At 39.7% G+C, this 13,867-nt stretch overlaps 1 protein-coding gene across 13 annotated transcripts in view; it reads right to left on the bottom strand.

The window, feature by feature from the left end:
- PKIB (cAMP-dependent protein kinase inhibitor beta) overlaps positions 1–13,867 on the bottom strand; it is a 104,513-nt gene that overhangs the window by 16,889 nt on the left and 73,757 nt on the right. For 2 of the 13 annotated variants that reach the window (XM_077901813.1, XM_077901802.1), the window contains one exon: positions 5,737–5,841. The exons of the other annotated variants lie outside the window; for them this stretch is intronic. In XM_077901813.1, the coding sequence (XP_077757939.1) occupies positions 5,737–5,821 (85 nt within the window). In that variant the 5' untranslated portion in view covers positions 5,822–5,841. The remainder of the gene's footprint in view (positions 1–5,736; positions 5,842–13,867) is intronic. 13 annotated transcript variants of the gene reach the window in all.

Here is a 13,867-nt window from a genome sequence, read left to right as displayed (position 1 = left end):
GATTTCTATTCTTTTCCTTGAACTTTGTGTTTTCTAAATTTCCTATGATGATTTTCATTATATGAAAAAAAGCATAAACATGTGTTGAGCATACATCATTTTAAATCACTTTAGTGAGATTCAGTGCATGTAATTCTGTACTGTCGGGCAGTCATTACTATCTTCATTTTAAAGGTTAGAAAACTGAGGATCATAAAAATACAATGATTTGGCTAAAGCAACGGAACTAGGGAGTAGTAGAGGCAAGACCAGAACCCATTTCATCTGACACCTCATTTGTTACTCCTATTACACCTCACCAAATATTTGTTGAAAAGACTCAGCTTTCATTCAGCCAACTGTTATTGAGCACCCTTATCCAGTGCAAAATTCTAAAGAAATAAGACCAAACACTGTAATTACCAAAGTAGGGACACACACAGAATGCATAATGATGGTCTTTACTGTGAAAGAGTGTGTGACCTAATTGTACAGATGAAATACATGCACATTAAAGGGAATGTAAAAACAGAAGTCAACATCTGATATCTTCTAGTAAGTGGTACAAATGAAAAATGAAATATAAAAGGTAAAGAGCTACTGAATTTTGGGGTGACTGAGACTTCATAGAAGCTATGGAACACACATGGGGCCCTAATATTTGGGAGGGGGAGATTCATACAGATAGAAAAGACATTAAAAGGCTTACCAACCAAGGGAAATAATTTAATCTAACTCATGAAGTGAAAGTAAAAGGCAACCTCCAAGTAAAAGAAAAGGAAACATCTAGCTCTCACAGAATGTTAAGCCATATGGAGTTGGAAAAATTAGTTGAAGCATAGTCATCACTGGAACCCATATTGCAAAGAAAATGAATGCCATTAAAAGGAGATTGTGGAAGCTCCTGGGCGGCTCAGTTGGTTAAGCATCATACTCCTGATTTCAGCTCAAGTCGTGATCTCAGGGTGGTGAGTTCAAGCCGTGTGTTGGGCTCCGCACCAGCAGGGTGTCTGCTTCTCTCTTTCTCTCCCTCTCTCCTTCTGACCCTAACCCCCCCACCTCCCATTCACATAGTGTCTCTCAAATAAATAAATAAATCTTTTTTTTTTTTTAAAGGAGATTGTATTCCTTCCTCTGAACACTGGGGAATCATGAACATTTCTAAGTCACATAATAAAAGTGTACATAAGATGCATTGTCTGCAAATAGAGACTGATGTGAAGGAGTATTATTAAAAGGCTATTAAAAATGGAAGTTCTGTAAGCAAATCCACCATAAGAGTGATAAACTGACTACAAAATTTATATGTAAATGCAACAGGCCCAAGAATAGCATTTTATTTAAAAAGGAAGGAAAAAGGTAGAAAGACTTACAATGAAGACTCATAAAGCTTAAGGACTTAGGTCATTAGATATAAAGATTCGTTACAAAGTATTAGGTATTAAGCTAGTGTAGCATGCTAAAGGATTGATAGAATAAAACAGAGATTCCAGAAATAGGCACATATACATATGGGCCCTTGATTCGTGAAAAGGGCAAAGCTGGTGATGTGGTCATTGATCCATTGCTGGTGATCTTGGAGGATTCACAGAGAGGAAATGCCAGAAAAGTAGATATTGATATTGATACTGATATTGATATTGATGGGAAGATTGTTGATCATGGAAAAAAACAGGTGGGGCTTATAATAATTTGTGACAAAATTCTAAGATTATTAAATAAATTACTTCATGCTATAGTGTCTTCTCTCAGAATTTTGTATTTAAATATTGTCATACCAGTAAGTCGAAAGAAGAGTATGTAACCTCCATTTGATTTTAAGAATTAACAGCTATATTCACTCTCTCTCTCTAAACACACACACCATTTTTGTCAACCATTTGAAAGGAAGCTTCTGATACCATAACGTTTCACATCAAATATTTTAGCATGTATCTAAGGACCACATTTCTAAGGACCACATTTTTCTTTATATCCATAATACTACTGTATTTCCACAATGGTCTTTTTTTTTTTTTTTTTTTTTTTGCACATTGCAATTCTGAGATAATTCTCCCTTTTCCCTAAAGCACAGCTTTTAGAAATTCCTTTTAGGAATTAGTGGTTTCTGTATGTCTGAAAAAATCTAATTTATCCTTAATCTTGAGACACTATTCTAGGTTGCCATTAAAAGGAGATTGTGGAAGTGCCTGGGTTGAAGGTTACCTTCTACAAGCACTTCACAATACTATCCTACTTTATTCCATTTTTGCTGTTAAAAGGTTTACTAAATATGAGCATTTTATGTGTCAACTAAATATGAGCATTTTATATGTCAACTAAATATGAGCATTTTATGTGTCAACTGAGCTGCAGGGTGCCTAGTATTTGTTGAAACAATATTCTGGGTATGTCTGTGAGGGTGTTTCTGGAATTAACATTTGGATCGAGAGACTGAGTAAAGAAGATTGCCTTCCCCAATGTGGATGGTCATCGTCCGAACCACTGAAGGCCTGAGTATAATAAAAGACTGAGAAAGGAAGAATTTGCTCTCTCTGCCTGACTATCTTGGAGCTGGGGCATCAGCCTCTCTCCTGCCTTCAGACTCCTACTGGGACTGGAAAGTACGCTCTCGCTCTCTGCTTCTCAGGCCCTCAGACTTGAAAGGGAACTATCCAGCCTGCTGACTACAGATCGTGGAATTTCTCAATTTCCATAATAGCATGAGCCAATTACTTATAATAAATACATACCCTATTGGTTCTGTTATTCTAGAGAACCCTGACTAATACACTGACAGATGGTATATCTGTCATCCTTGGTGTTTTGTGGAGTCTTTTTTTTTTTTCTGGTTTATTTTGAGGATTTCTCTCTTTGGGGTTCTGGAATGTCATACAAGGTGCCTAGGCACCTTTTTTTGTTTCTCCTTCCTGAGATTTGTTAGTATTCCTGAATTTGAGACTTGTAACAATTCTGGAAAATTCTCAGGTGGTATTTCATTGACTTTTACCTTTTATCCTTTATTATATCCTTGGGAATTCCAAATAGACACATGAGATAGACACTCTATTAACCATGTCTCTCAGCTTTTCATAGTTCCCATCTCTTTTGTTTCTCTATGCTGTATTCTGCATAATATATTCAGAACTATCTTCTTGTTCACTAGGTCTCTCATGTGTCTTATCTGCTACATAAACTACACATCAAGTTTTAGTTTATATTTACCATTTCTAGACAGTATGTTTTGCTCTTTTTCAAGTCTGCCTCACTGTATCACACAGTATTTTGTTCTTTGGGCATACATAACTTAAATATTTTCATTTATCCTATCAAAATATTAAGTCTATTTTTTAAAATTCTGCATGAATAATCCTAATATCTGAATTCTTTATACTTGATTATATTGTTTCTGTATAATCTATCTCATGGTGGCTCAGTTCCTTGCATGTTTTATGATTTTTTTATTGTAAACTTATATTTTTAAAAACTTTTTACTTCAAATTACTTGAGACCCTAATTAAAGTGTTCTTCTTTAGATAGGCTCTGAATTTGCCTCCACTGGGGCCTAGGAGCACTACCCAATTGATTAGCTTTAAATTCTCAGCAGGAAAATTTTCAGACTACAAAGTTGCAAACCTATATAAGGTTCCCCCTGTGGTAATAAATGATCAGGAAAATTTTCCCTCCCTTTCCACCCAAGTCAAGGACAAGACAGGCAAGTATCCTTACTGTCTTCCCTTGAAGGTTAGGGTTTTCCCACATTACCTTTCGACTCAGCATGTCACTCTTCATAGCCTAAGGCTTATGCTGAGGACTCAATTTGATATTTCAACTTGAGTGGTTCCTAAGTTTCTTTTCCTGTCCCCAGAACATGGCTTTTTAAAAACAGATATTGTGAATTACTGGGGAACTCAGTGAGTACACCACTCACAAGCCTTTAGATTTGTGATTTTTCATTGTTCAGGGCTTATGAAGCATTCTCTTATTTACCAACATAAGCATACATTTAAAAAACGTTTTGAAGAGGGGGCACCTGGGTGGCTCAGTTAGTTAAATGTCCAATTCTAGATTTTGGCTCAGGTCATGATCAGAGGGTCATGAGATTGAGCCCTGCAAATGGCATGGAACCTGCTTAAGATTCTCTCTCCTTCTCCGTCTGCTCTGCTCCCAATGTGTGTGCACGCTCTCTCTCTCTAAATTAATTAATAAATAAAAGCTTACATTTTTTTTTGAAAATATATCCTACTTTGTAGAGTGTTGTGTACTAAGGTTTTCTAAAGGACATTAAGTCTTCTATTATTCCATAAAAGGAAGTTCTAGCTAAGTTTCAATAATTTTTTTAATAATGTTTACTAGCTTATTTCATGGTATAGTGGTGGAGACAAAGGGTTTTGTTTTATATTTTTTTAAAGTGATCTCTACATCCAACATGGCACTCAAACTCATAATCCTGAGATCAAGAATTGGATACTCTACTGACTGAGCCAGCCAGGCTCCCTTCAATGATTTCTTACTCAAGTAACAGCAAGATACTCATTTTACTTAGAAAACAAAACAAAACAAAAAAAGATATGCAATGATGTAAATATATTATTCTTTAACAGAACTTATTTTAACTCACAGATCCCCATTTTTCTTTCAGAGAAGAAAACAGTCTTCTGATTTCAAGTATAATCATTCACTTCCACATTAAAATTTATTCTCTCTGGGGTAAATTTCCAACCAATTCACAATCATACACAGAATTCATTTCTCCATGTGGTGTAAGGCCTAAAATTAAGGCTCAATATTATATGCTGCCCTTACATCTGGGAAAATTGAGAGGGCTTCAAATGGCCTAAATATGTTTCCCTCTTCCCACTCTGCTCTCATGGATAAGGTACCCTGGCCAAACAATCCTCCTTATCAAAGGGACCAGGCACAGTTCCTACTTATCCTTAAGTTGTGATTTTGCCAGCCTGTGGAATTATTCAAACCAGTCAATCATTTCATCTTGTAAGAACCAGGAGGCACCACACACTCTTGTTACTACAAAGTATGCCTCCTATAGTCCCTTGGTTGTTCACTCTGTTCCTCAGTACCATCCCTATGAGGCCCTGCATGGCCTTCAGTATCCTTCTCCATGAGTTATAAATATGTATGACTAATAATTAGCTATCAATCTCACCTGTACAGTGTCAAGTGCTGTGTGCTTAGCCATCCCCAGGTCCCCAAGGCAGGAATCTCTCCCTTACCAATGGGGTGGATAAGAGGCAACAGAAACCACTGTGTCCCAAACCACATGATATGCTCCACTATGACTAAGGACACCTGGTCAGCCTTAATTCATTGCACTTGGTTAACTCAGCTGATTCTGTGATATGGTGAGGCTGCCTGAGATGGAACAGCTAATTTCTGGCAGGCTTGGGCCACATCCTGTGTGGTATTCTGTTGTCTTTGCCAGCCATTGCTATCCCTTCCCACCCTAAAACTCTCTTGCCCCCAAGATGAGAATTGTTATTTCACTGTACCCCAGTATAACCTGGTGATGTTGGGCTTAATCTGTTTGGCAGGTGGCCCCTGCTTACCAAGGATCAGCCTACATCACCGTGTCTGGCCTGGTGACTATCACCGGCTGCCTGAGGGAAGCTATACAGACATTGTTTGAACTGTGCACCTCCAGGACAGGCCCAGAGATAGACAGCCTCTTGTGAGGATTGTGGAAAGAAAGGAGATCACCACCCAGTAGAGAATTGAGCATGGCATCCCAGTTGTTGTTGTTCATGCAAGGGTAGTGACCTTGCTGGTTTCCTGTGCCGCTGCTTCCCTTGCCACTGTTGCTTGCGCTCTCCTGACCCTCAGGAGTATCGAGGTGCACATCCATCGTGGCCTGTGGCCCAGGGGCTGGTGAAAAAAAAAAAAGGTAGGGGGAGGAAGGAACATTGGTACTCAACTGCTCTCCCAAAACAAAACTCATAGCCAATGTACCTAGGCTTTGTTCAGTATTGCTGCCTACCAGCACACCAAAGGGCAAATCCTACAATTATTGGCTTTATGGTCTCCATACAAGCCATAGACAAAATGGCTTTATTGGACATGGACCTTGATCCCAGGAAGACTGGTATTTCCTGGATAAAAAGGCAACCCCCTACAAAGGAGGCTACCAAGCTTCTGAATGTTTCCCCATAAATATCCAAAATGTCTGCACTGCAGGTGATTTGTGCAGACAGAAACTGAAAGCTGCAATTTTATGTGCCTAAAAACCTAAAATATTCACGGGGAATTTAAACGGGGAGGATGGGGGGAGGAAGTACACGACAGAAGAGGTGAGGCCACAGCAGAGGAAGGTTTTTATCCATCAAGTCTGGTGGTAGGCCCACAACCCTTCCTGGTGCCACTCTGTTCTCCTTGTCTCTGATGCAACAAAGATTCTAATCCTCTACAACCCACCCATGGCACCCTTGTGGCACCATGAAGGGGTTAATTCAAACCATAAACTATTGCTACTGGGGAGACCCCCCAACCTGATCAGACTGATTTGAGGTTCTCTGGGGGAAGAAACTTATAAATATGGGAGGACTGGACAGCAGCATCCTCAACCAACAACAATTACAAGATAAATAAAAAAATAAAACAAAGAAATAATTCTGAATACAGGGAGAGAAAACCAATAAAAAACAACTTAAAACAGAGGTCCATAATTTGACCTAATTGGAAATCCAAAATTTACTAGAAAAATTTATATAGCAAAAAATAAAAGGACACTGATTGCTTGTGTGCCTTTACAATCTAAGTTCTGAGTTATTTTTTTTTTAAAGATTTACTTATTTATTTGAGGCAGGGGGGAGCAGAGGAAGATAATCTTTAAGTGGACTCCCCACTGAGTGTGGAGCCTGACCCAGGGCTAGATCCCATGACCCATGAGATCATGACCCAAGCTGATACCAAGAGTTGGACACTTAACCAACTGAGTTACCCAGGCACCCCTGAATTAATTTTAATATCTGCAGAAATTCACCAATTGGTCTTAACCAAAACATGGTATCCCCCATAATCAAGGATTTACTTAAAGGGGTTGCTGAATATTAGGTAGAAGGCAAATAGGTATGACTCACTTTTAACTACAAGAACTTTTGTGTAGCTTAAATTCCCTATGGCTATAGCACTCATTGCCCTAAAATATCCCATAGTGGGCACAGACACTCTGACACCCCCCCCAAAAAAAAATGAAAATGAAAATTAAGTTTTCAACACATACTGGTTTAACAAAATAAGAACCCATGACCCATGTCCCACTCCTCACTCTCCCCACCCCATTAAAATAGTTAACATGACTGAATGTAATTCAAACAAGGTCTTCAAGGATTAAAAACTTGTTATGTAACAGGTCATGAGTGAATCCTTCCCTAATCCCATTGCTATTCCATTTTACAGCCTTATTTGACCTGTTCCTTAAATCTCAAACACATGAATGGCGGCCTACAGGGGATTGCTACAATTGTAATGCCACGGTCCCATCCCATTAAGACCTCTACACCCAATAACCTAATTCCTGAAATCACTGACTCTATCCAATCAGCGACTGGTAAATATTTTGCTACTATAAATTTGGCTAATATCTTCTGTTCAATGCCTATTTCAAACAGACTCTCAGACAATTTGCCTTTACCACTGACGGGACACAATTCCCCTTTACAAGGAATAGCGATGGGATACTTCAACAGCCTCACCATTGTACACAATCTTTATAGGCAAAATCTTAACTACACTAACTTTTCTCCAGGAGCACAGGTATGACATTATCTGTTTGACGTACTCATGAAAGACACAAAATAGTCACAAAAGAGCTCATAAAAAGGGGATAAATCATTGTTCCACACATAGTGCAAGGCCTTGATGCATCCATTAAATCTCTGAAAGATACTTGATACTTGATACTTGACAGTTGCTCCAGCCCTGAAATTATCAAGAAAGGTTTTGGGGAGCCTTGGTGGCTCAGTTGGTCAAGCATCTGACTCCTGATTTTGGCTCAAGTCTCAGGGTCAAGAGATTGAGCATCTGGCTCTGTTGGAGTTCAGAACGGAGTCGGCTTGGGATTCTCTCTCCCTCTCTTCCTGCCCCTCCCCCTACTCATGCTCTGTAAGTAAGTAAATAAAATCTAAAAAAAAATTTAAAAAGAAATAGGTATTGATCATCTCAGCACTCACATGGTTCAGACAACTTCAACATCTTTAGTCTTTTCTTGGGTTTGGAAGGTAGCATATACTTCATTTACAAATTTCATTTAATGTCACTAATGTTATTTACAAATTAGCCCACTTTGAAGGGGGATCCCACCAATAAAAGGCTCTAACACTGTCTAAATTGAAATCAGCAAGCACTCCAGTTTGTGCCCTCAGAAGCTTCTTCACCACAGGGGCTTCAGCAATCATCTTTCATGGCTCCTGGAGTTTCTGGGCCACGTCTGCTGGCCATGAGTTGCCCATGGGCTTCTGAAGCCTTTCTTGGCTTGGTATTATATACCATTAGAGTGGCAATTACTGGCCATACAATGGACTTTTCTGGAAATACAGCTCTCATAAACCTTAAGCCTGTGACCCTTTGCAGCTGGCTAGCCATTACGCCTTCAGTTATTAAAGCAGCACCCCCAAAAGCTCAACATAGCTTCTGAGCCTTCTTTGTTACTGGATATAGTCAAACCTGGGACCCCTGATATAATCTACCTGCGGAAGGGGTGGCCTGTCCTGTCTTCAGTCTCTCAACGGATGTCACAGTGCTGGTGGAGGCCCACGCCTTCGCCAGAGCCAACTACTTGGGGAGCCCGTTAGAATTAAATGAATGGCCGGCAATGGGAGTGCATACATTTTACTGATGATATCTCCACCATTATACATGATGGAACTCAGTGGAAAACTGCTGCTTTTATCCCTTAATCAGAATGTCTCTGATAAAATGAGAACCCAAGGGTCAGCAGGATTGGCATACTTCAGATAATAACAATTGGGCCCATCTGGACATTTTTGTACATTGCTTACAAGTTGCCCCCTTTGGGGTAAAGAACTCTGGGAATCACTTCACAAATACCCAAAATAAAAATCAAGGTAACCCATTTCTCTACATATATACACGAAGACTACAATATAAAGCTTCACTAGGATGTTCCTTATCCCCTTTGGAGTTCAAGATACACTAATAGTGACCAAGGCACTCATTTCACTGAGCAGAATGCACAATACTGGGATCTTGAAGAAAGCAATCAGTCAAACTTTCAGCTCCTTCATAGCCAGTCCTAGGCAGCAGGTTTGAGATGCCGAATGGGCTCCTCAAGTACTATTTAAGTCACAAAGTAAAAAACTCATGCCCACCCCTGAGGATATCCACTCCCTACACTAATGCCACACAGATTTCTGCTCTGACATGTGGTAAAAATACACCTCAGATGGCCTAATCACAAGTTCCTCTCCTCACACTGCCCTCATGGATAAGGTCCCTTTGCCAAACAGCGTTCCCTATCAAAGGGACCATGCGTAATTCCTGCTCATCCCTAAGTAGCAGGTTTCAGTTTCCTGACTGCCTGAAGAATTATCCAAACAAGCCAATCATATCCTCCCAGAGGAATCCAGAGGCGTGCCACCTTCTTAATACTACAAAGCCTGCCTCCCACAGCCTTGGTTGTTTACTCTGTTCCCAAGTACATTCCCTGTGTAGCCCTAAAGTGTCTTCCTGCCCATGACTATGAGTATATGTGACTAATAAACAGCTCTTGATCGCATCTGACCACATCTGTTCAGTGTCAGGTGTCACGGGTTTATCATCCCCACAATCCTCAGGTAGAAATCGTGAATAGGAGGTGACTAACAGGGATCCCTGGGTGGCGCAGCGGTTTGGCGCCTGCCTTTGGCCCAGGGCGCGATCCTGGAGACCCAGAATCGAATCCCACGTCGGGCTCCCAGTGCATGGAGCCTGCTTCTCCCTCTGCCTGTCTCTGCTTCTCTCTCTCTCTCTCTCTCTGTGACTATCATAAATAAATAAAAATTTTAAAAAAAAAGTTTAAAAAAAAAAAAAAAGGAGGTGACTAACACACCTACCACCAATCCCACTTTCCTTTCTCTCTTGAAAGGGAACCTCATAAACATACACAATGGAATATTACTAAGCCATCAGAAAGAATGAATACCTACCATTTGCTTCAACGTGGATGGAACTGAAGGGTATTATGCTGAGTGAAGTAAGTCAATCAAAGAAGGACAATCATCATATGGTTTCGCTCATACATGGAATATAAGAAATAGTGAAAGGGACTATAAGGGAAAGGAGGGGAAACTCAATGGGAGAAAAAATTAGAGAAGGAGAAAAACCATGAGAGACTCCTAACTCTGCGAAACAAAGGGTTGTGGAAGGGGAGGAGGGCGGGAGGTTGGGGCAACTGGGTGATCGGCACTGAGGAGGGCACTTGATGGGATGAGCACATATACATGAGTATATGGGTGTTATACTGTATGTTGCCAAATTGAATTTAAATAAAAAATTTTTTTAAAAAGAAAGGGAGGGATCCCTGGGTGGCACAGCAGTTTGGCGCCTGCCTTTGGCCCAGGGTGCGATCCTGGAGACCCAGGATCGAATCCCACATCGGGCTCCCGGTGCATGGAGCCTGCTTCTCCCTCTGCCTGTGTCTCTGCCTCTCTCTCTCTCTGTGACTATCATAAATAAATAAAAATTAAAAAAAAAAAGAATCTCTTTAAAAAATAAATAAATAAATAAAAAGAAAGGGAGTCTTAGGTATAGGGAAGACAGGCATCAGGTGTGCAGATGTCCTGTGACCACGCTGACCGTGACGGAGTTACCACTTGTCCACTATTGTGCACTGAGATCCACTGCCATTGTCTCATGTATAACCAGAACCTCAGGTAGAAGTATACACATCTGCATCCTCTTTGTTCCAATCCTGGGGTATTTAGGGCCCATGGCCTATTTAAACTATCCTGTGCCTTTCTTGAGGTCATTTCAATCTTTCTCCTGCACCCCTCTGGGAGGGTCTGGGAACTTCCATGTGGCTCATCTGCTGAGGCACTTCTCCTCACCATTGTCTGTCTACCTTTCTAGGGTTCTACTAAATACGAAGCTTCTTTAAGATGCTATGTTTCCCTGAGAATTAAATCCTAGTTCCATCTATACTTGGATTTCCTAACCTCATTCAAATTTCTATTGCTTAATTCCCCTCCAGCTCGACCCAGTGAACTGGGATCCTGGGCACCTTCCCAGAGACTCAGATAATACTAGGGGGGCCTCATCACATCTTGAATTCCTCTCTCACCAGCTACTGAATGATTCAATTCTCTTCTCAGAAACAAAAAGTAACTTTTATGTTGTCATATACTCTTTCCCATTCTAAAGTCTGTTCCCAGTTCTCCAGTTATAGATAGCTTAAAAATCCTTTCTTTCAAAAGCAAGGTTATTTTCAGAAACAACTTTGACCTTTAAGACTATGGCTTTTTGCTGACATTTAAAAAAACTAATCAGGGGAGCCTGGGTGCTATGGTAGGTCAAGTCACCCACTCTTTGGCTCAGGTCATGATCTCAGGGTCGTGAGATGGAGCCCCAAGTCAAGATCTCACACCCAGCGTGGAGTCTACTTAGAATTCTCTCTCCCTCTCCTGCCCCTCCCACTTGTGGTTTGTCTCTCGAAAATAAATTAATAAATCTTTGAAAAAAACTAATCAGAAATTTAAGTGAACCTGTATTATTGCACAACAAACAATGTCTATAAAAAGCATCAAAGAAGTGTAAAGGAGTGATTATTTTAAGTATCAGCCATACACATTTGAAACAGCTGCTCTTAATTGAGCCTTTACTTACCTAGGTATTGCTTTATAATGCCTTACTTTATTTAATCCTTCCCACAAATGTTAGAGATACAGGGTCAGGTGAGATAGGGTGGGAATTATACCCATAATTCAAATGAGGCAAACAAAATTGAATCTTCCAGATATTAGGAACTTGCTCTAAATTAGGATTTAAGCCGTTACATGTGATTCCAAAACATGGGTTAATCATTTCATTTTACTGCCTCCCTCCTAGAGTCACACCCTTAGAAGTTTAGGAGAGATTAGATAGTATAGAAATGTTCAGAATTATAAAGCTAGGGACCAAATGTCACCTAAAATTCACCTACTACACCATCTACCATACGTATGAATCACTTTATCAAGAATACTTTCTTGGGACACCTGGGTGGTTCAGTCGATGAGCATCTGCCTTCCACTCAGGTCCTGATCCTGGGGTCCTGGGATGGAGTCCTACATCAGGTTCCCAGTAGGGTGCCTGCTTCTCTCCCTCTGCCTATGTTTCTGACTCTCTCTGTGTGTCTCTGATGAATAAATTAATTAATTTAAAAAAAAGAATACTTTCTTGCTTTGAACTTCATATTTTCCATACTGGTGAACCAAACTCAGTACATTTTTCAAACAATTCGTCTAATATGAAAATTTTCATTGTTTTGAATCTTAAAAACAAAGATCATATGATTGCAATAATATGCACACTGAATAAAAATTTTTTGTTCTCTTTAGACTTCTAGTAACTATTATATGATATACATATATGGTATAATTACATGATTTGTGACCATACAGATTCAGAGATCTCAAAATTCCTTCACAGAGTAAGATGAAAGCAAATTTCCATTGCTGGTGTTATAATTCTCCATAAATTAATTACTGCTATTTTCAGGTTGTTAGTTTTACCTTCCAATTTTTCTTACATCACAATTAGCAGAATTCAATGAAAATAGTAAGAAGTCAATATAAACTTTTATTTAGAAACCGTAAGACTTTTTTTGGGGGGGGGTGTAATTCTCGACTATTTATTTGTTTATTTTTCCTGAACTCTATTGTAGTTCTGGTTTGCATTTTGTGGAAAGATATTTTCTGATTATAAATGAGAGGAAGCTCCAAAGAATACAACAAAGGAAATCCACTATGAGATTTCCTAGGGGAGGGATGCCTGGGGGGGCTCAGCACTTAAGCAGCTGCCTTCAGTTCAAGGAGTGATCCTGGAGACCCGGGATCAAGTCCCACGTCGGGCTCCCTGCATGGAGCCTGCTTCTCCCTCTGCCTGTGTCCCTGCCTCTCTCTTTCTCTCTGTCTCTCATGAATAAATAAGTAAAATCTTACAAAAAAAAAAAAAAGACCTCTTGGAGGCAATTCACTATTGACTGCAATGTATTTACCAGGCTTTTTAGTCATTTTTATAGAGTAAGAAAAATAATTATAACATTGTACTGTAAAATTCTGAACTTTCCCCTTGAAAGCTATAACTATGATTTGGTGACCTTCTCCAAGCTGCCCTAGCTGTGTACACTTTGGCTCGAATATCCTTCAGCTCAGTAGCTGCTAAATGATCAAGCACTCTGCTTCATCCATCTGCTCTAACAGGACTTCTTTGGAATTTTTTAATAAGCTTTGGATACTTTCTTTTTATAGCTTTGTCAACATAATCATAATGCATCCTGACACCAGGCAGTGTAAATTAATTCCTCTTCCGTCTTATGAGCCACTTCACAGAGAAGAACAAGATTTTTCACCTTAACTGTTGATTAAATAGCGGAAAGAAGACCAAAAAAATAGGTCTGTGGGAAAAATGTATCTCACTTATGCCAGGCTGGAAACTAAAAGTACATTTAAAGCAAATTAGCTCTTGCTAAGGTTTATTTGTTTGTTTTTAAGTCTTGATAGAAGAGAGGGAGAGAAATAGATAGGAAGAGAGGGGGCAAGGGTGGGTAAAAAGCCAGTTTACCTAAAATTAATCTTAAGCCAGATAAACTAGAGATTCCAAAATTTGCCTGTTCATAAGGCTCACCTGGGTCGTCTGTTAACAATACAGACTAGAACCTCCAACTCAGTGTGTTTGACACCATGTACATTATAAGCAC

This window comes from Canis aureus, chromosome 1 (assembly GCF_053574225.1).
Source record: "Canis aureus isolate CA01 chromosome 1, VMU_Caureus_v.1.0, whole genome shotgun sequence".
Classification (NCBI taxonomy): Eukaryota; Metazoa; Chordata; class Mammalia; order Carnivora; family Canidae; genus Canis; species Canis aureus.
The sequence above is the reverse complement of the archived record's forward strand: the minus strand, read 5'-3'. Positions and strand labels throughout refer to the sequence as shown.